This window comes from Dipodomys ordii, unplaced genomic scaffold, assembly GCF_000151885.1.
Source record: "Dipodomys ordii isolate 6190 unplaced genomic scaffold, Dord_2.0 Scaffold105, whole genome shotgun sequence".
Taxonomy (NCBI): domain Eukaryota; kingdom Metazoa; phylum Chordata; class Mammalia; order Rodentia; family Heteromyidae; genus Dipodomys; species Dipodomys ordii.
Genome location: NW_012267321.1, coordinates 1,282,473 through 1,303,953, shown reverse-complemented (window position 1 = coordinate 1,303,953; position 21,481 = coordinate 1,282,473). Strand labels below are relative to the sequence as shown.

The 21,481-nt window shown below is 51.4% G+C and overlaps 2 protein-coding genes across 5 annotated transcripts in view; one reads left to right on the top strand and one right to left on the bottom strand.

Moving 5' to 3' along the window:
- Znf473 (zinc finger protein 473) overlaps positions 1-3,465 on the bottom strand; it is a 7,685-nt gene extending 4,220 nt beyond the window's left edge. Inside the window, exons 1-2 of the mRNA XM_013027588.1 lie at positions 3,352-3,465; positions 3,009-3,138 (exon numbers count right to left, since the gene is read on the bottom strand). Coding sequence (XP_012883042.1) covers positions 3,009-3,138; positions 3,352-3,465 — 244 coding nt within the window. The remainder of the gene's footprint in view (positions 1-3,008; positions 3,139-3,351) is intronic.
- Positions 3,466-6,790: 3,325 nt separating this feature from the next.
- Vrk3 (vaccinia related kinase 3) lies at positions 6,791-19,576 on the top strand. Of its 4 annotated transcripts, XM_013027697.1 has the most exons (13): positions 6,791-6,855; positions 7,478-7,562; positions 9,407-9,469; positions 10,773-10,912; positions 12,314-12,463; positions 13,272-13,466; positions 14,526-14,596; positions 15,212-15,278; positions 16,117-16,201; positions 16,811-16,916; positions 17,237-17,329; positions 19,240-19,372; positions 19,452-19,576. In XM_013027697.1, exons 4-13 carry the CDS (start codon positions 10,774-10,776, stop codon positions 19,574-19,576), a joined length of 1,164 nt encoding a protein of 387 aa, XP_012883151.1. In that variant the 5' UTR covers positions 6,791-6,855; positions 7,478-7,562; positions 9,407-9,469; position 10,773. The 4 variants fall into 4 exon arrangements, with proteins under 4 accessions (XP_012883151.1, XP_012883154.1, XP_012883155.1 ...); XM_013027700.1 differs by lacking the exon at positions 9,407-9,469; XM_013027698.1 differs by lacking the exon at positions 7,478-7,562 and having other exon boundaries at positions 6,828-6,855.
- The last annotated feature ends 1,905 nt before the right edge of the window (positions 19,577-21,481 follow it).

The window sequence follows — 21,481 nt, the reverse complement described above, 5'->3', positions numbered from 1 at the left end:
TTTTTTGTCGGTCGTGGGGCTTGAACTCTGTCCCTCAGCTCTTCAGCTCAAGGCGAGTGCTCTACAGCACCACTTACGGTTTTCTGGTGGTTTATTGGAGATGGGAGTCTCATGGTCTCTCCTGCCTGGGCTGGCTTTGAACCTCGATCCTCAAATCTCAGCCTCCTGAGTAGCTAGGATTACAGGCGTGAGCCACCAGTGCCCGGCTAAGGTCCCACATTTTGCATGTGGCACCTGCTTCCTTGTTGTGTTGCCAGGCTGCCGCTCTGCCCCTTACATTTGCTGGAAACTGGTGAGAAGGGCTGAGGCCTGATTTGTGGGTGTGGCTTAGTGACACCAGGCCCACAGAGGCATGTGGCTCCCATCTACCTTCTAGTCTTGGCTTTCTCCATTCAGAACTTCTAAGCTCTTTTTAATAAAAATCCCAACATTCAAGAAGCAGATAAGTCGGGCTGGGAAGGTGGCTCAGTGGTAGAGCACTTGCCTTGCATGCTTGAGGCCCTGGGCTCGATTCCTCAGCACCACATAAGCAGACAAAAAAAAAGCCAGAAGTGGCGCTGTGGCTCAAGTGGTAGAGCGCTAGCCTTGAGCTGAAGAACTGAGGGACAGCGCCCAGGCCCAGAGTTCAGACCCCATGAACAGACCCCCCCCCAAAAAAAAAGCAGATAAGCAACTTGAGAGAAGGTGGAGAAACAGTGATCACACTGTCATGGCCCACTGCACATGCACAATATAAGAATGAAAATCAGTGGGGCTGGGAGGTTGGCTCAGTGGTAGTGCGCTAGCCTTGAGCTGAAGAGCTGAGGCACAGTGTCCAGGCCCAGAGTTCAGGCGCCACGACCGAACCCCCCCCCCCTGCAAAAATAAAAAGAATGAAAAGCAAGCCGGGCTCCAGTGGCTCAAGCCTATAATCCTAGCTACTAAGGAGACTGAGATCTGAGGATCGTGGTTCAAAGCCAGCCCAGGTATGAAAGACCAATAAACCACTAGAAAACCAGAAGTGGCACTGTAGCTCAAGTGGTTGAGCGCTCGCCTTGAGCTGAAGAGCTGAGGGACAGCGCCCAGGCCCAGAGTTCAAGCCCCATGACCAACAAAACCAAAAACAAAAAAAGAATAAAAAGCTGGGGGTTGGAAGTTCTGGTTTTTTGTTTTGTTTTGTTGCCAGACCTGGGGCTTGAACTCAGGGCTTAGGTGCTATCCTTGAGCTTCTTTTTTTTTTTTTTTGTCAGTTGTGGGGCTCGAACTCTGGGCTTGGGTGCTGTCCCTCTGCTCTTCAGCTCAAGGCCAGCGCTCTACCACTTAAGCCACAGTGCCACTTCTGGTTTTCTAGTGGTTTATTGCAGATAAGAGTCTCTCGGACTTTCCTGCCTGGGCTGGCTTTGAATCGTGATCCTCAGATCTCAGCCTCCTGAGTAGCTAGGATTACAGGCATGAGCCACTGGCACCCGGCTCCTTGAGCTTCTTTTGTTCAAGACTAGCACTCTACCACTTGAGCCACAGCCCCACTCTGGCTTTTACAGTGTTTGTGGTGCTGAGGAATCAAATCCAGGGCTTCTTGTTATTGAAATGCCCCTGTCTCTAAGGACGAGTCAAAATGGTTTATCCAACCAGGGGCCGGTAGCTCACGCCTGTCATCCTAGCTATTCAGGAGGCTGAGATCTGAGGATCATGGTTCAAAGCTAGCCTGGGCAGGAAAGTCCATGAGACTCTGATCTCCAATGAGCCACTCAGAAAACCAGAAGTGGCACTGTGGATCAAGGGTAGAGCACTAGCCTTGAACTGAAGAGCTAAGGGACAGTGCGCAGGCCCGGAGTCCAAGCCCCATGACTGACCCCCCCAAAAAAAGGTTTATCCACAGGAGCCAGATCAGAGGGCCTGAGAGGAGGCCTCCCCTTCCTCAGCTCCCAGTCTACACTGGACAGACCCCCGAAACCCCAGAACCGGCAGTGGAATGGACAGGAAGACAAGGGCAGGGATGTGGCACTGGGGAGCCACAGAAGGCAACAGGGTCATTGCCTTTGATCTGGGTGCCAGACTCCCATGACAAGAGCTGGGCACACAGACACATGTTAAATCTGGTCTTGGCCTTGATTGCTCAGTCTGCTACACAAACATGAGACACCCCAGTGGACAGCCTGAGCGACAGCCATGGCATTAGGGGCTGAGGGAGCCAGGGAACAGGAGGGAGGTAAGCCTCCTGGAGTGGAGGGGGAGGGGGACATCCACCCAGGACCAGTAAGAGACGAGCAGGTGTTTACCAAGTAGAGAAATGTATTCATTCATTCAACAAACCCCTCTTGAGTCATGTTGTGTAACAAGCCTGGGCTGGGCATCAATGACTCACACCTATCCTAGCTACTCAGGATGCTGAGATCTGAGGATCTTGGTTCAAAGTCAGCCCAGGCAGGAAAATCCATGAAGCTTTTTTTATTTTTTTTTTGGTCAGTCTTGGGGCTTGAACTCTGGGCCTTGGCACTGTCCCTCAGCTCTTCAGCTCAAGGCTAGTGCTCTACCACTTGAGCCACAGCACCACTTCCAGTTTTCTGGTGATTCACTGGAGACAAGAGTTTCACGGACTACTTCCCTGCCCTGGCTGGCTTTGAACCATGATCCTCAGATCTCAGCCTCCTGAGTTGCTAGGATTAGACATGAGCCACCAGCACCTGGCTCTGTGAAACTCTTTTTTTTTTTGGGGGGGGGTCTGGTCATGGGGCCTGAACTCTGGGCCTGGGCGCTGTCCCTCAGTTCTTCAGCTCAAGGCTAGTGTTCTACCAGTTGAGTCTGAAACTCTTATCTCCAATGAACCACCAAAAATACTGGAAGTAGAGATGCAGTTTTAAAGTGGTAAAGTACTAGCCTTGAAAACAAAAACTCAGGGACAAGGCCCCCTTCACCCCCCTCCCCCCCAAAAAGAAAATCCCATGCAAGAACTGGGTCAGGTAGTGTAGCCAGCAGGGGCAGGGGCAGGGACAACAACACTGAGGTGAGTGAGGCTACTATGGGCGCACAGAGGGCGGGCAGAGGCCCCAGCAGGGCCAGGAATGGCGGGGCTAAGCTGGGGAGGACATTGGCAGGACATCCAGGCCGAAGGCACAGCCAAGGCAGGGCACCTGGCAAGTGCAGCATGACATCTGGCCTCTAGGGCAGACACGGGTTATCTGGGGAAATGGCAGATGATGCTGGGATGAGCTGAGGAACCCACTTTTATCCCATAGCCAATCAGGGTTCCTGGAAGGACCCCCTGAGAGTCTGGCTTGTGTAAATGGCTTGGGAGTCAAGGTGAGGCTCAGGAAAGGCACGCTGCTGTTCCCTTGGAGACTCTCCATGAAGATGAATGGATTTTCGACTCACCTCAGCCATGGCTGCTTGCCAGTGGTCTTGAGGCGGCTGCTCCTCCCCCTCCATATCCACGACTGGCAGTGCTGCCGATCGTCCCCATCCTTCCAGGGCTGACTCCCCGTCCATGCCGAGCCCTCTATGTCCAGAAGCGGGGGCCCAGTCTCCCTGCAGCAATCACAATGACACCCATATTTATTAAAACTACACCCACCATTTCCACTGGTGGGCCTTGTGCTAGGAATGTGTACTACTAGTGATGGCGTGGAGCCTTGTCCCCAGCCATGTTTTTGTTTTTGTTTTTGGTCAGTTGTGGGGCTTGAACTCAGGTCCTGGGCACCGACCCTGCGTTCTTTTGCTCAGGGCTAGTGCTCTACCACTTTGAGCCACAGCACCACTTCTGGTTTTTGAGTGGTTCATTGGAGATAAAAGAGTCTCACAGGTACTTTTCTGTCCAAGCTGGCTTCCTATCTTGATCCTCAGTCTCATCCTCCTGAATACCTAGGATTACAGGCGTGAGCCACTGGATCTCAGCTCCAGCCCTATTTTGAATTGTTATTTTCAGGATAGGATCTTGTTCCCTATCTGGGCATGCTACTGAGCTGCTTGCCACCTCCTGCTGCCCATCATCCCTGACATCACATGCATGCACCAGACACAATGTCTGGCTCCTGTCCATAGAATCAGTTTCCTGGACTTTTCTACCCAGCCTGGCCTGCCACCAACATTCTCCCAACCTCATCCTCCCACTGTACCCAAATGTGGGTTGACAAGGGTGGGGAAGAGGGTCCCACAAACTTTTTCTGCCTGGGCAGCCATCCTCCTCACTGCTGTGTATCAGTACAGCAGGGGGCGCTCTATACCAAGTGCTTCCTGTATACTTGACCCAACCAGAAATGAGTCCTGTGTCTAACTGAACTGCTAAGACTGCTTTTTGCGTTTCTGATTTTCTTCTTTAGGATTTGTTGGTGAAATCAGAACTCAGACCCTTGTGTGTGTTAGGCATTCTACTCCTTGAGCCATGTGCTCTCCCCATCCAGCCATTTTTGACTTTACTTTTCAGAGCGGGTCTTTCCAATTTTGTTCAGGTGGCTGGCCTCTGACTACAATCTGCCTACCATATACACCCATCCTGTTGAGCTGGGATTACAGGTGTGTGCTACCACTCTGGGCTTGGTTTTTGTTGTTGTTGTCTTGCTGGTCATGGGGCTTGAACTCAACCTTTTTTTGTTCAAGGCTAATAATGTTCTACCACTTAGAGCCACAGCTCCACTTCCAGTTTTCTGGTGATTCACTGTAGACAAATTGAAGTTACTTGGACTTTCCTGTACATGCTAGCTTCCAACTGTAATCCTCAGATCTCAGCCTCCTGAGAAGCTGCGAATACAGGTGTAAGCCACCACCAGCAGGCTCTAGGCTTGTTTTGAGGTCTCTTTCTGCCTAGGGTTGGCTACTAATCTTAGGATCCTCACAATCTCTGCCTTCCACTTAGATAGGATTTCAGGCCTAAACCACTATACCTGTATTTCCCTAGGATTTGAGCCAATTGACCTCCCAAAACGGTTGTTTTTTCTACACCAGCTATCTTGACGGTAAAGTTTCTCTTCTTCTTTTTTTTTGGTCGTGGGGCTTGAACTCTGGGCCTGGGCGCTGTCCCTCAGCTCTTCAGCTCAAGGTGAGCACTCTACTACTTGAGCTACAGCGCCACTTCTGGTTTTCTGGTGGTTTATTGGAGATAGGAGTCTCACGGTTTCTCCTGCCCGGGCTGGCTTTGAACCGCGATCCTCAGATCTCAGCCTCCTGAGTAGCTAGGATTACAGGCGTGAGCCACCAGCGCCCGGCATGAGTTTCTCTTCTTAACAGTGTGAATCCTTGCGGAAATACTTGACAATAAAGCACTGGCCCCAGATTCCACTGGTGTCTAGATTATTAAATATGCACCCTATTATTTTTATAAAATCTGAATAAAAATACATATTCTTGAGGTGATTGTTTGCCAAGGGCATTTTTTTTGGGGGGGGGGTCCGGTCATGGGGCCTGAACTCTGGTCCTGGGTGCTGTCCCTCAGCTCTTCAGCTCAAGGCCAGCGCTCTGCCACTTGAGCCACAGCGCCACTTCCGGCTTTTTTCTTTTTTGCTTATGTGGTGCTGAGGAATTGAACCCAGGGCCTCATGCATGCAAGGCAAGCGCTCTACCACTGAGCCATCTTCCCAGCCCCTGCCAAGGGCATTGAGAGGAGAAAAATGTAGGCTTGCGTTTGCTGTGAATTTTTTTTTGGGGGGGGGAGGAGTTCTGGTTGTCTCTTGGCTTTTAATTATATGGAAACTGAGGCCCAATGGAGGGGGGAGGATCTGACCAGACTAAGACGGAAGTCTACTACGATTGACATGGGATCTGGGGCAGCACAGTAAAGTTCTAAACGCCAGTGGCTCACACCTGTCATCCCAGTTCCTCAGGAGGCTGAGATCTGAGGATCGCGGTGCAAAGAGCTCGCTTTGAGCTAACGAAGCTCAGGGACAGCGCCTCAGGCACAGAATTCGAGCCCCAGGACTGGCAAAAAAAAAAAAAATAGTGAAATACTTCCACCTCTTCAAAAACTCCTATTCATCTCTCAAGACCACAGATCAGAACAACTCAGCCAGCTGCTTCATTTCCTCAACCCCAAACTGAAATAAAACAGTCACCGGCTGGCGCGGGGAGCCCGGGGAGCCAGGGGAGCCCGGGAGTCAGGGCCCGGCCTTCCAGGCGCTGAGAAAGGACTCGAACTTCCAGCCACTTGACTCCCTAGGCGACGCGCCCTAGCCGTCCTGTCATCCCTCGGGGAGTCCACTAGCCTCCCGCTCGCTCCCAGCGACCTCCGCCAGCGCCTCCGCAAGGATAAATCGACGCCTCCGCAACTCCACGGATCCGGCCACTCAAGTCCTCGCACGTTCGCCGCCACGCAGTAGTGTCCGCTTACGAACTACACTACCCAGGACCCTCCGCGCCAAGCACCGGGACTACATTTCCCAGAGGAATGTGCGCCTTCACTTCCCATCCAATCTGCGCCCCGCTGAGCACGCTGAGAAATGGGAGTAGGGGTAGTTCAGTAGTCTAGATTTTAGCCTTTTCCAGCCCTTCCAAAGCTTTTTCCTTTGTTGAAGCTGGCAGCTAAAGGGTTTCCAGGGAAACAAGTGAAGGAAGAGCATTTCTGGCAGGAGTAGGGGTAGGAAATGGTAACATAACCTCTGATTGGTGGAGAACGTCTGCATTTCACCTCTATTGGCTTCACGTTAGCACTTGAGCAATTCAATTATAGAAAATGCTCCGTTGTGGGTGAGCGATGAGGGATAATCCTTCACCCTCTCCAGCCCGCAGGGTTGGCCCTTGCCGCAAGGCCGTCTGGGAAATGAAGTTCCCCGGTGAGCGCACGCGGCCGTTAGAAGTCATCTGCGCCTGCGCGCCTGGGTCCGGCTGCCGGGTGGAGGATGCGCGCGCAGCGCCTCCCGCCCTAGCGGAAGTTTCCGCGGGGCTACTGAGGTGAGTCCTGGCGTCCTATTCCCTGGGGCCTAAGCCGCTGAAATCCTGTACCTTGGCTTTCTCCTCAGGCACAGGGGGAGGGGAGAGCGGGGCGAAGCAGCCAGAAGAACCCGAACCCCTTCTCAGGCACTGGAGGGAAGGGAGAGGGGGGCGGACCAGCCGGAAGAACCCTAATCCCTTTCCACCGCTCGCCTCGGCCCCTGTGACGCCAGCCGAGCCCTTGGTGGGAGGCGGCGCCCCGGGTGCGGGGCCGGGAAGCTCGGAGGTCATCTAGAGTGAACCCAGTTCATCTTTTAAGGACGGGCGGGGGGGGGGGGGTCAGAGCGGTGGGCGGGGTTTACTAGTGTCTTCCACGCCGATACGTCATGGCGTTTCTGCGTCGGCCGTCACCTAGGCGACTGCCCGTCCTTTTACGGTGTTGTAACTTGGAACCAAAGAGGAACACTGTAGTTGAGACCTAGCGTTGTCAGGGAATATTTTGATGAAAGGACAAACCAGTAATAAAAGACTGTCCTGAGGATCTGAACCTGGTCCAAGTCCTGAGCTGGCAAGGCGACCTTCTGCCTTCAGCTCTCAGAAACCCATTTCTTCCCATATTTATTAAGTTCTTTCTGTATATAAGGCTTCGGTGGCTCGCGCCTGGAATCCTATCTATTCTGGAGGCTGAGATCCGGAGGAACGAGGTGTAAGACCTGCCTGGGAGAAAGGTTAGCAAGATCCCATTGCAAAGAAAAGGCTGAGCACAGTGCTTCCAAGAATCCCAGCCAGCTCTGGAGGCAGTCCAGGAAGATCTAGGTTGGAGTCTGGCCCCAGACCAAACAAATAATTAACGGAGAAAAGAGTAGGGGGTGTGACTCAAGAGGTAGAACACCTGCCTACCAAGTGCAAGCCACCTCACTTTGTTGTTGTTGTTGTTGCTTTAGTTGTTTTTCAGTTAGGATTTTGCCTGCATACTTACATAAGGTCACCCAGATGGCTGAGGTCCAGGCTGCATGTCACCACACCCGTTTTATTTGACTGAGGCCCAGGTTGGCCTTTAAACTTCAATCCTCCTGATCACCTCTGAAGTATGTGTAGAATTATAGGTGGGAGCAGTAATTCTGGAGTTTGAAACACACCCAGCACCAGCTGATTAGAACAAGGAAATATGAACCAGTGTTAGACGTTACTGAATGTTAATGATGAGGGAAGTCCATTGTGTCCATTGTGTGTAGGGGCTGTACTTTTTATGTAGTAGTCAGGGAAGAACTGTTGAGGTGAGACCTGAAGAATGAAAAGCAAACCAGCTATAGTGAGAGGAGCATTTGTTGCAGAGGGAGCCACAGGTACAAATGTCCGGGGTAGGAGTTAATTTAACTGCTTGGGAACCACATGGCTAGAAATGAATGGAGCTGAGTCATTAAGATAGTTTATATTTTATATAGGCCAGGTGACTCATCTATAATTTAAAAAAAAGATATTTCTTTTCCCAATGTATCTGGATGGGTTAGTCTGCTAGCCTTCAAAACCTAATATGTAAATGTGATTAGTATGTCCCCTGCATGTGCTAAGAATATTACACAGAAACAGAGTGCTTGCCTAGCACGTAGGAGAAACTGGGTTCAATCCCCATCCCAGAAAAAAAACAATTATCCAATAATTATTGTTCAACATGACACCAGTACATAGGCGAAAGCCAGATTTAAACCTCAGAAAGGGCTGGGATGTAGCTCAGAGGCAAAGCACTTGCCTAGCAAGTGCAATGTCTTGGGTTCAATCCCCAGTACCAAAAAAGAAAAGACAAAAAAAAAATACAGTTAGCTGGGTGCCAGTGGCTCACACTTGTCATCCTAGCTATTCAGGAGGCTGTGATCTGAGGATCACAGTTCAAAGCCAGCCCGGGCAGGAAAGTCCGTGAGACTCTTATCTCCAATAAACCACTAGAAAACTGGAAGTAGTGCTATGGCTCAAGAGGTAGAGCACTTGCCTTGAGCTAAAGAGCACAGGGACAGTGCCCAAGCCCATAGTTCAAGCCCCACTACCGACAAAAAAAGGAAAAAAAATACAGTTAAACCTCAGCAGATTAAATCCTAACCATTGTACTGGTGGTTTGAAGTCAACCCAGACAAAAAACTTGCAACATCCTCTCTCCACCAGTATAAAGTTGGGTATGACAGGTGTTGCTGTCTCACAGCTATAATTGTAGCTACTCAGGAAGCTGGCATATGAGGGTCATGATTTGAAGTCACTGGGGGCAGGAAAGTCCGTAAGATTCTTATCTCCAATTAAATAGCCCCAAACCCAAAAATGGCTTTAGTGGTAGAGCACTAACCCTGAACACAAAAGCTCAGGGACAGCTCAGGACCTGAGTTCAAGCCCTGGCACTGGCAAAAATAATAACTAGTAATTATGTAGGAGGGACAGAAGGAGGGAGAGTGGGGAGGAAGAGGGAAGGGAAGGATGGGAGGAAGAAAGGGTGGACTTCTTGTCCAGTGCTCAGTTAATATTAACCTTTTAACTCTGACCTGGATAGGGAGCCTGAGTCTGTGCCTGCTCCTTTGTTCCCTTCCAGGCCATCATCAGGATGGAGTTTCCAGTTCAGTGAGGGCAAGGACCAGACTGTGGGTCCATAAAGGTACTGTCCCCTGGGGCTTATGATCCCTGAAGCCTGCTCAAACCCATAGCCCGCTCCTGCCACTGCCACCTCTCTGAGTGAACATTGCAGTTCAGGGCCAACTCATGCAAGAAAAAGTAGCTTAAGGCCGAGGGCTGGTGGCTCTCATCTGAAATCCTATCTACTCAAGAGGCTGAGATCTGAGGATCACAGTTCAAAGCCAGCCCAGGCAGGAAAGTCCCCCAGAGACTCTTATCTCCAATTAACCACCAGAAAACTGGAAGTGGTGCTGTAGCTCAAGTGGTAGAGCGCTCGCTTTGAGCTGAAGAGCTGAGGGACAGTGCCCAGAGTTTAAGCCCCACAACCCACCAAAAAAAAGAAAAAAAGTAGCTTAAGAGATTCTATCTCTAGGGCTGGGAAGGTAGCTCAGTGGTAGAGTGCTTGCTTTGCATGCATGAGGCCCTGGGTTCGATTCTTTAGCACCACATAAGCAAAAAAAAAAAACCGGAAGTGGCACTGTGGCTCAAGTGGTAAAGCGCTAGTCTTGAGCTGAAGAGCTGAGGGACAGCGCCCAGGCCCAGAGTTCAGGCCCCAAGACCAGACCCCAAAAAAAAGAGAGAGATTCCATCTCAACCAATGGCTGCATCTGATCACACATACTTATCAACCCAGTAACACAGAGAAGTACAAATAGGAGAATCACAAGGAGTGAAACAGGATCCAGTGGAGCCGGGTACCTGTGGTTCACGCCTGTAATCCTAGCTACTGAGATCTGAGGATCAAGATTCAAAGCCAGCCTGGGCAGGAAGAGTCCATGAAACTCTTATCTCCAGTAAACTAACAGAAAACCAGAAGTGGCATTGTGGCTCAAGTAGTAGAGTGCTTGCCTTGAGCTGAAGAGCTCAGGGACAGTGCCCAGGCCCAGAGTTCAAGCCCCACGACTGGGGGGAGGGGGGGAGCCACAGCAGAAGAAAAGAAAAAATAAACAAACAAACAATGGAAGCTGGACACTGGTTGCTCACACCTATAATCCTAGCTACTCAGGAGGCTGATATCTAAAGATTATGATTCAAAGTCAGCCTGGGCAGAAAAATCCACGAGACTCCAGAAATGCCAGAAATGGAGCTGTGGCTCAAGTGATAGAGCACCAGCCTTGAGCACAAAAGCTTCAGGACAGTGCCTAGGGTCCGAGTTGCAGTGTGTAGATAAGGTGAAGGCAGGCTACTGGATTGGGTCACGTGTCACTGTGGAAGACTGGAATGACAGCTCAGCAGCAGGGATGGCGGTGTCAGCTCCCTGTCTCACTCTCCTCTCTGTTTTGTAGCATGATCTCCTTCTGTCCAGGCTGTGGCAAAAGTGTTGAAGCGACATTCAAGTTCTGCCCGTACTGTGGGAGCCCTTTGCCTACAGAGGAACATGAGGGGTCATCGAGCTGTGTCAGCCCATTCCAATCATCCTTCCAAGGTGAGGACACAGTAGATTTAGTTGGGTGTGCTGGGGCATGCCTGTGATCTTAGCATTCAGCTTGTGGAGGTAGGAGGATTGCAAGCTCAAGGCTAGCTTGGAAGGAAGAGAAGGGGAAGGGAAGGGAGAAAGAAAGGAAAGAAGAAAGCTGAGAACATATTCCTGCTGCATGGTGAGGTGCTAGAGTGTGGTGCAAGGAGGACAGACACTGCCCAGACCCTCGTGAAGCCTGGGACTTAGGCCCAGCAGTTCTGCTTGCACACATGGTCCCTGGGCTTCTCATGGGCCCCAGCGATCCAGAGCTGGGAATCTTTTTGTTACCCACTCCTGTCAGGCAGTATCTGGCCCTCAGAATCACTTGGCACAGGATGACACAAATATGTATACTGCTGTGAGGCCTGCTTGCCTGGGTTGATTATTTGTAAGGCCCAGGAATGACTGTTACATGTATTCCAAGGGCCCTTGACAGAGAAAAAGTCCCTAGTCCTTGGTTCACTAACCCTTGCTGTGTGTAGAAGAGCGTACCTTCCTGTCTCTTATCTCATTCCTTCCCTGAACTCAATCCAAATACAGCCAAATGCCCACTTGACACCTAGGAGATGGCACATGTGCATCTTTTTTTTTTTTTAGTTCTTTTTTTTTAAATTTTATTTTATTTGTGAATATACTGTACAGAGGGGTTACAATTACATGCGTACATTTCTTACCAAGCATTGCAGCCTTCTCCTTTGGTTTACCCTTCACATCCCTTCCCAGCCTCCCCCCTACATGTGCATCTTTAAATACATATATGTGCGTATGCATGTACATTTATATATCTATACAGGTAGATAGATATACACTATTAGAGTCAAATTCAGTGTATGGTTTAAATGGCAGACTAGACATAGCTAAAGTGAAAGTTAGTGAACTGTAAGACATCTGAAGCAGTTACCTAGAAGGAGGCACAGAGTTAACAGATGGTGGCGTTAGGCCCCATGGATAAGAGAATAAATAAAAGAAGGGAATGGAAGCCGAGTGCCTGTGGCTCACGCCTGTAATCCTAGCTATTCAGGAGGCTGAGATCTGAGGATCACGGTTCAAAGCCAGCCCAGGCAGGAAAGTCTGTGAAACTCTTATCTCCAATAAATCACTAGAAAACTGGAAGTGGCGCTGTAGCTTAAGTGGTAGAGTGCTAACCTTGAGCTGAAGAGCTGAGGGACAGCTCTCAGGCCCAGAGTTCAAGGCCCACGACCGACAAAAAAAAAGAAGGAAAAAGAAGGGAATGGTTATTGACACTGATGAAAGAAGCAGCAGGAAGCTGAGTCGAAGGGAAGAACATGGCTGAGCATGAGTGCAGGTTTTTGCTTTGCTGAAACCTAATGATTTCATAACTACGGTCCGAGTCTGTTCTGCCTTTAGGCTCAAGGAAAGAGTTCAGCTCCAGTTCTGAAACTTCTCCCAAGAAAGTGAAATGGTCACACGCTGTTCACTGCCACAGATCAACCCTCCTCTCTGATGGTCACATTTCCGAGTCTGAAGAGATCTTCAGTCCCCCTGGGAAGGCCAAAGGTAAGAGTTGGAAGTCGTCTGACTCTGGATGGGTCATCTGACAATGTGTGAGACAAAGCTGCTGTCAGCCTGGCCACCTGCCAGGACCCTCTGACACCTCCAGCCCTCCCTCCTGTTCATCTTCACTATAGCCCCCACTGCTCCCATCATGCACCACTCTCATCTGGCTCCAGGATGGCCTGGCCACATTCTTGTTGGCCATTGTGTGCCATGGGGGGGACAGTGGGCAGGAGGTGGGTGATGTGTCCATGTAACACATTTCTGGGTCCTCTTCCTACTCAGCTCAGGGCCAAGTCCTGTTTCCATTTGCTTTGGAGCCAATATCTGTAATGTCCTTTTCCCCATGGCAAGAAACTTATTCTCATCCAACAAGACTCAGCCGTAATGTGCCTTCCTCCAGGTAGCTTCCTCTGACTCCTTCAGTTACTGCTGGTCTCTGGCTCTAGTATCTGTCTGACTGGACACGTTTATATCAGACTATATGCACCATCTCCTCACACTAGGGGGTCCTGGGGGGTGGGGGGCAGTTCCAGGTGATTCTGACTCCACTGAATCACCACACAAACATCTTGACCTTTAAGGAAATATTTGCTGAATGAATGACTGACTAACTGAGCAAGTAACATTGTGATTGTTTTCTTCCCCCGGACAACTTTTTTCTCCAAATATTCCCTGTATTTGCATTTTATTTGTTTGATGGTACTGGGTTGAATCTCAAGCCTCACACCTGCAAGGCAGGTGCTCTACCACTGAGCCACAGCCCAGCCCCTAATGCTGCCTTTTCTCTATGGGTTCCATCTTCCTGCAGGGGCCCGGAGCAGATCCTCAACCCCCAAAAGCAGCCCAAAGGCCAACAGGCAGAGCCCTCAGACACTGAAGCGGAGCCGAGTGACCACCTCGCTTGAGGCTTTGCCCACAGGGACGGTGCTGACAGACAAGAGCGGGCAGTGCTGGAAGCTGGGGGACTTCCAGAGCAGGGATGACCAGGGCATTCTCTATGAAGGTACACGGGGCCCCGGCGCTCAGCACGGAGAATGGGGAGGGAGCCCTGCACCTCACTGTGGAGATAGGAAGGTTACAGTTGTAGGTCAACCTGGGCAACATTTAGTGAGATCCAGTCTCAACAAAATCAGGGTATCTCTCCCTATGAGAGCACACACACTCTGTTTTTTTTTTTGTTTTGTTTTGTTTTTTGGGGTCCGGTCATGGGGCCTGAACTCTGGGCCTGGGCTCTGTCCCTCAGCTCTTCAGCTCAAGGCTAGCACTCTACCACTTGAGCCACAGCACCACTTCCGGCTTTTTTCTTTTTGCTTATGTGGTGCTGAGGAATCGAACCCAGGGCCTCTGGCGTGCAAGGCATGCACTCTACCACTGAGCCACCTTCCCAGCCCCGCACACACACTCTGTTAGAGTGTGCCCCTGCCCTTCTGTGTGTATTTGTCTGCTTTTTGCCTGTTTGTCTGCTTGCCTGCTTATTTACTCAATAAAGCTCTGCCAAGTTTTCTTACCATAACAACAAATCAGACAAAAAAAGGTGAGGGTGTGACTTACTTGCAATTGCCTAATATACACAAGGTCCTAGACTATTTCCTGTGCAAAAATGGGGAAAAGGGGGCTGGAAAGGTGGTTCTGGTAGAGTGCTTTCCTCTCATGCATGAGGCCCTGGGTTTGATTCCTCAGCACCACATAAACAGAAAAGGCCAGAAGTGGCACTGTGGCTCAAGTGGTAGAGTGCTAGCTTTGAGCTGAAGAGCTCAGAGACAATACCCAGGCCTAGAGTTCAAACCCCATGACCAACCAAAACAAAAAGGGCAGGGAGGGAATAGGCAGAAGTGGGTGTTGAACACCAAGAGTGCACTTGCCTGTGGGAATCGAGGAGCTGCTGCTGACTGCTGGGGAGTTTGGGAGCAATGACCCTGACCTTCCCCAGTTATAAGTTTGACCTTTCTCAGTTAGGACCTTGACCTTCCCAGTTAGGAAATTGTTGCTGAGAGGTTTGGAAGCCACAACCCTGGTTACCCCCTCCACACACACACACACACACACATCTGTTCCTCCACAGCTGAGCCTGCCTCTGCCTTCCCCTGCCAGTCAAGGTCCAGGCCTGCAAAACATCGTTTCTCCCTCAAACTGGTAAGTTGGCCCCTGGGTAGTAGGTGGACAGCTCAGAGGAAAGACCATTGAGCTCTGAATACCTCTGCAAGCTGGGAGGGCCTGGCACAGATCCAGGGTGTCTCTGGCTTGTCAGGAGCACTGGAGCCCTGGACAGGGCATAGCCACAGACAGCTGGACTAGTTTCTGCCCTCAGAGAGCTCCTGGGGAGGAGGGGGGAGGTGGCAGGATAAGTAGACAGCTTAATAAGTAGCCGTGTAAGGGTGATGCATCTTAGCCTTTTAAGGGAATGACCTGAATATCACATTTCTTTTGTCCATATCTTCATTGGCTAGAACCTGGTCCTGTGATTTTTGCCTTGTTAAAAAGGATCCTGGGAAATGTAGTTTTAACTGTAGGCAGCTTGTCTAGAGAAATCTTGTGGATCCTATCAGAAAAAGGGAATCCGTTGGGAGTACTTAGAATGAGCTCACAGCCTCTGAGCCAGACTTATGTGTGACAGCCCTGGGCAGTTCAGTCCTCATGTGGGGACATGAAGAACTTGGTCGTCCCTGGTACTCCTCTGGGGTAACGGTGGTGATTTGGGCTCTTGTCTAAGGGAGTTCAGTGTGACATCTGCACTCTGATCCCCACCAGGATGCCAAGGATGGGCGCCTGTTCAATGAGCAGAACTTCTTCCAGAGGGCTGCCAAGCCTCTGCAAGGTATTCCACAGGAAAGGGTGGGGCCACCAGCTTGCTCACAGCTTCTAGCCCTTCCCCTGTTGTGTGGATGATGCACCTGATGCACCTGTACAGCTCTTCCATCCCCCACAGCCTGACTCCTGTCACCCTTGGGCCTCAGAGGGCAAATGGCTTGGCTCATACCATACTGGAGCTTGAACTCAGGGCATGGGCGTTGTCCCTTAGCTTTTTCCCTCAAGGCTGGCACTCTACCATTTGAGTCATAATTCCGTTTCCAACTTTTTAATGGTTAATTGGAGAAAAGAGTCTCGCAGACTTTCCTGCCTAGGCTGGCTTCAAACCTTGATCCTCAGATCTCAGCCTCTTGAGTACCCAGAGCCAGCTGCATAATTCTGATTTTTTTTTGGGGGGGGGGTCCGGTCATGGGGCCTGAACTCTGGGCCTAGGCACTGTCCCTCAGCTCTTCAGCTCAAGGCTAGCGCTCTACCACTTGAGCCACAGCGCCACTTCCGGCTTTTTTCTTTTTTGCTTATGTGGTGTTGAGGAATCGAACCAGGGCCTCATGCATGCAAGGCAAGCGCTCTACCACTGAGCCACCTTCCCAGCTCTGCATAGTTTCTATCCTTCATTTGCTCCAGATTTATATGTGCTTTCTCAAAAGTCGCCTGTAGACATGGGTTACAAACCTTACTGGGTCACTCATGTGCACCATTTCCCTACTCACAAAGATGGAGTCTCCAACAAGGAGACCCAGGGTTACCTAGGCTCTGTCACTTTTCACTTCTGTTTTATGGGTGTGAGGTTTCTGAGCCTGGGACAGGGTGGGGGTGGGGTGTGACCCTGCACCCACCTCCCCCAGTGAACAAATGGAAGAAGCTGAACTCAACCCCGCTGCTCGCCATCCCCACCTGCATCGGTTTTGGTGTTCACCAGGACAAATACAGGTGAGCCCCTGCCCCCCTTGCCAGTCCCATAGTGGGCCTTCTGCCTGGGCTTGGCTACTCTCAATCCTTCAGTCACGCAGGTGCAGGGCCTTGCAGTGCCCTGGCCACCATCTTCCCTTGGGGTCTGTATTCCTCCCTCCCCTGTGCAAGCCATGTCCTGGGATGTTTGTGGGAGGCCCAGTTCTAGGGTTCTCCATATGAAGTCTGCTTCCCAACTAGCCCAGGCAGGGAAGTCCGTGAGACTCTTACCTCCAATTAATCACCAAAAAGCTGGAAGTGGAGCTGTGGTGCAAGTAGAGTGCTAACCTTGAGCGGAAAAACCTAAAGTATAGCACCCAGACCTTGAGTTCAAACTAATAGTAGCGACACTTTTGCACATGTGCACATACACAGACACACACCTCACCAAGACATTTATCCATCCATTCTGTACTGCTCTTCCAGGAAACCGAGGAGCCCGTAGAGAGATCGCTCAGAACAGAATGGAGGCAGCGATGGATGCCACGTTTTTGTCCTGCTTTTAGTTCCCTTTGAATATTTGCAGGCCCAAGCAGGGAGCCAGAACTTTCAGCAGAAGCAGCTTTTAAGTCCTGCTCTCCTGTCGTCCAGGTTCTTGGTGTTCCCCAGCCTGGGGCGGAGCCTTCAGTCAGCCCTGGATGACAGCGCAAGGCATGCTGTGTCAGAGAAGTGTGTGCTTCAGTTGGCCTGCCGCCTGGTAGGTACCTGAGGTGGGCAGGCTCAGGTCCTCCTTGCTCAGGTTGCTAATTCACTACACTTCGGGGGCAGCACTCCCGACCTGCCACCTGGAGGCCCTCACACTGCTGGGTACGTGGAGAGAGCCTCTTGACCATTGTTATCTGGGGACCTAGGACAGTGGATGTCCCAGGGCTGCCAGAGTGAGACAAGCCACATGCAGTGCTGAACAATGCCCCCCACCCACTCTCCCTCCAGGCCTAGTAGTGAGGGTCCCCCATCCACCTTTACATCAGAGCCTCTCTGTGACAGGCAGGTCTACCTGATGCACTCTCTTTCTAGCTGGATGCCCTGGAGTTCCTCCATGAAAGCGAGTATGTTCATGGAAATCTGACAGCTGCATGTGTCTTTGTGAATCCAGAGGATCTGAGTCAGGTAAGTCCCTGCCAGTCCCCTCCACACCGGACACCTACCTGCACACTTCTGAAGTTCTTTGAGCTCAGGATCTCACCCACCTGCAAATCTCCATTGGCTTCACAGTGCTTCTTGCAAACAAAGGATTGCCATCCATCACATATAAGGGATTCCTTGGACTAAGAAGAGACAAGCAACTTACTAGAAAGATGATAAACAAAGGGTAAAAAGTAGTGCACAGAAAAATCTGCAGGCGCTGGGAATGTGGCTTAGTGGTAGAGCGCTTGCCTAGCATCATGAAGCCCTGGGTTCAATTCTTCAGTAACTCATACACAGAAAAAGCTGGAAGGGGCACTGTGGCTCAAGGGTAGAGCACTAGCCTTGAGCAAAAGAAGCTCAGGGATAGTGCCCAGGCCCTGAGTTCAAACCCTAGGACTGGCAAAAAAGAAAAAAAAAAAAATCCATAAGCCAGGCAATGATGGCTCTCACCTATATTCCTAGCTACTCAGGAGGCTAAGATCTGAGGATCATGGTTCAAAGCCAGCCCAGGCAGGAAAGTATGAGATTCTCATCTCCAGTTAAAACATCAGGGCTGGGATGTAGCTCAGTGGCAAAGGGCTTGCCTAGCAAGTGCAACGTCCTAGGTTCGATCCCCAGTACCAAAAAAAAAAATCAGAAAACTGGAAGTAGGGGCTGGGAAGGTGGCTCAGAGGTAGAGTGCTTGCCTTGCATGCATAAGGCCCTGGGTTCGATTCCTCAGCACCACATAAACAGAAAAACCCAAGTGGTAGAGTGCTAGCCTTGAGCTGAAAAGCTGAGGGACAGCACCCAGGCCCAGCGTTCAAGCCCGATGACTGGGAAGAAAACCCAAAAAACTGGAAGTAGAGCTGTGGCTCAAAGTGGTAGAGCTCTAGCCTTGAGCAAAAGAGCATAGGGACAGTGCCCAGGCTCTGACCAACAACGACAAAGACAGGTGTGGGGGAGGGGGGACGAGAGGAGTGAGGTATGTTGGGAGCTCATCCATGAGGGAATCCATCTGTGCCATAAAGCAATGGGGATTATTGAAGATGGTGGAAATTGGGAGCTGGGCCCCAGTGGAGGAAATATCTCATTGTAGGCAGGCCTCTTAAAATTTTATTTCTGAACTTCAAAAGGTGGTAGAGCTGGGTGCCAGTGGCTCACGCCTGTAATCCTAGCTACTCAGGAGGCTGAGATCTGAGGATCACGGTTCAAAGCCAGCCGGAGTAAGAACATCCATGAGGCTCTTACCTCCAATTATACATCATAAAGCCGGAAGTGGCACTGTGGCTCAAGTGGTGAAGCCTTGAGCTGAAGAGCTGAGGGACAGCCCCCAGGCCCAGAGTTCAAGTCTCACGACCAAAATTTTTTTAAAAAAAGGGTTGCAGAAGGGGTTACAATTTAATGTGTCCATTGGAATGTCCCGTGTTTCCTGATCAGAGTCATCCCTTCCATTGTTCTCCCCCTCCTATCTGTTTTCCCCTTTTGTGGCATTTTGAGGTAGGGTCTTGCCAGGATGGCCTGGCTGGCCTCCAACTCATGATCCTCTGCCTCCCCCTCCTGAAGAGTGAGATTACTGGCATGAGATACAACCCCAGCTTTGAGTCCTGCCTCTGAAGGGTATGGCTTGTCCCGGCCTTCCTTTGTCTCTCTGCTTCCTGGCCACCTTGAGGAGAGCAGCCTCCTCTATCACAGACTCCCACCACCATCATACTCTGCCATACCTGGGGTCCCAGGCAGCTGGCCCTGGGCAGAAAGCTCTGAAACCATAAGCCAAGATAAGTCCTCTCTTTCCTCAGGTTGCTCAGATACTGTCACAGCAATGGGGATTGGACACAACATCTGTAATGAATGGATTTCACATGGGCCCACAGTCTGCCCTCCTAACCTATGTGTGTGTCCCATGCCCACAGGTCACCCTAGTGGGCTATGGCTTCTCCTTCCGCTATTGCCCAAGTGGCAGACACGTGGCCTACACAGAAGGCAGCAGGAGACCACATGAGGGGGACCTGGAGTTCATCAGCCTGGACGTGCACCGGGGCTGTGGTAAGGGTGGGAGGATCAGCACTGGGCTATACTTCCCGTGGAAGGGCAGGCAGCGCTGACACCCCCTCCCCCTCCCTAGGGCCCTCCCGCCGCAGCGACCTCCAGAGCCTGGGGTATTGTTTGCTAAAGTGGCTGTACGGGTCCCTGCCATGGACAAACTGCCTTCCCAATGCCGAGGGCATCATGAAGCAGAAACAGAAGTGAGTGTGGGGGCCTGCAGCACCCAGCACCCTTGAACATGGGGAGGGAATGGGGCATGCACAGAGCCATAGGAGCCTGCAGCCTCAGGCATGTGCCCTGCTCTAGCCAATAGGCTGAAGCCTGGGGTCTGAGTCAGGCCCAGCACTGTGGAGTGTTGGGTAAGCAGCTTTACTTCCACAAGCTTCAGTGATCTCTGTATGATGGGGTCTGGGTAGTACCCACATCACAGGCTGGGGAAGGATTCAGGGTGCTGGGCACGGTGGAGGTGGAGGTAGGGAGAGACCTGTGACTCATTCATTCACAGACTGCAGGTGAGACCCAGCACAGACACATTCCCACAGCCCAGAATCACTGCTTCACTCCTGCATGGGACACCCTCAGAATGTTCTGTGCCAAAGCGGGAAGCCTGAGGGAAGAGCTGGGCCCAGCGTTCAGCTTTGTGAACCACTAGCTGCCTGAGCTTTGGGTGCCTTGTGTGTTCAGCACCAAGGACAGCGGCAATGCGCCCGGAGAGGTACAGGCTGTGGCCGGGCTCAGCACCAAGGACAGTGCACAGGTGGCCCACGGGCCATTGCCCCTGGGGTTCAGCACCAGGGATGGGTGTGCTGGACCCTGGGCAGCCCTGGAGGTACAGGGGTGGGATTGAGATCTGGTGCAGACTTGGAAGGGTGACAGTTGCCTGAGAGTTTTCCAGAAGACAGCTGACTGCCTACCCCTAAAGAAGTGGAGACTGAAGGGAGACCCAGAGCTTCAGGCTTCCCAGAGCCCATCTGTACCCTCCACCCTGCTGTAGGTCAGATAGGTCACAGTGCGGGAGAAAGCAATGGCAGAGCTCCAGCCCAGGCCTCTGCTGCGGAGACTTTCCAAGGGGAGGTAATAGGAGGGAGGCGTTGCCCTCCAGGATCCCTGAAGGCAGTAGAACCAGCCTCAGTGCAGTAACCAAAAAGACCATGAGGGGGCCAGGCGCCAGTGGCTCATGCCTGTAATCCTAGCTACTCAGGAGACTGAGAACTGAGGATTGAGGTTCAAAGCCAGCCTGGGCAGGAAAGTTCGTGAAACTCTTTATCGCCAATAAACCACCAGAAAACCGGAAGTGTCACTGTAGCTCTAGTGATAGAGCACTTGCCTTGAGCTGAAGAGCTGAGAGACAGTGTCCAAGCCCAGAGCTCGAGCCCAACGACCGACAAAAAAAAAAGACCATGAGGGGGTGGTGCTACCACATGCTCATTTCCTGACACCCTGCAGTGGTCCCTTAACAGGACCCAGTGGTGTGGGTGGCAGAGCAAGTGCGTACTCAGTGCTTTTGCACATGGTGGGGGGGGACATGCATAAAACAAAGAGCCTCACTCCCACAGGCTTTCTGGTATGCAGGCCCCTGCTGGGCAGGTGGAATGTGATTACTGTGCAGAGGGCCGAAGGGAGAAGGAAAATGACCATCTAGGGGAAGGCCGGAACCAGGCCCAGAGCTCAGGGCCGAGGGCATGAGGCAGAGCATCGAGGAACAGGAGGATGAAGCTGGGGACTGTGGGACAGAGGCAGGGAAGACTAGGGCCAGTGACCAGGGGAGGTGTGGAGCTGACACAGAATAGCAGACTGGGCTTTATCAGTGGCTTTCGGGCTTTTCTGTTTCAAGGAAAAAGAGAAGGAGAATGTCTGTGTGGGGCAGGTAGTCCCTCTGTTGTTTTTGTTTTGTTTTGTTTTTTAGATGGTATGTGTAGCCCAGGCTGGCTTGGAACTTGAAGTCCTGCCTCAGCCTTCCATGTGCTAGGATTACAGATGTGTACTGCTGTGTCTGGCTACTGCTAGGTATTGATTAGCTGGTGGAATGCAGTAGCCAGAGGGTCCAGGGACACCCTTCCCAAGGAAGCTGTAATTCCAGGCCCATGGACTTAGTGTTCACAGTATCTT

Coding starts and splice junctions, on each gene's coding strand:
- Vrk3 (XM_013027700.1), top strand. CDS start 10,774: ATGATCTCCTTCTGTCCAGGCTGTGGCAAAAGTGTTGAAGCGACATTC. Junction 12,464..13,271: donor TCCCCCTGGGAAGGCCAAAG/GTAAGAGTTGGA, acceptor ATCTTCCTGCAG/GGGCCCGGAGCAGATCCTCA. Junction 16,917..17,236: donor TTCAGTTGGCCTGCCGCCTG/GTAGGTACCTGA, acceptor CTCTCTTTCTAG/CTGGATGCCCTGGAGTTCCT.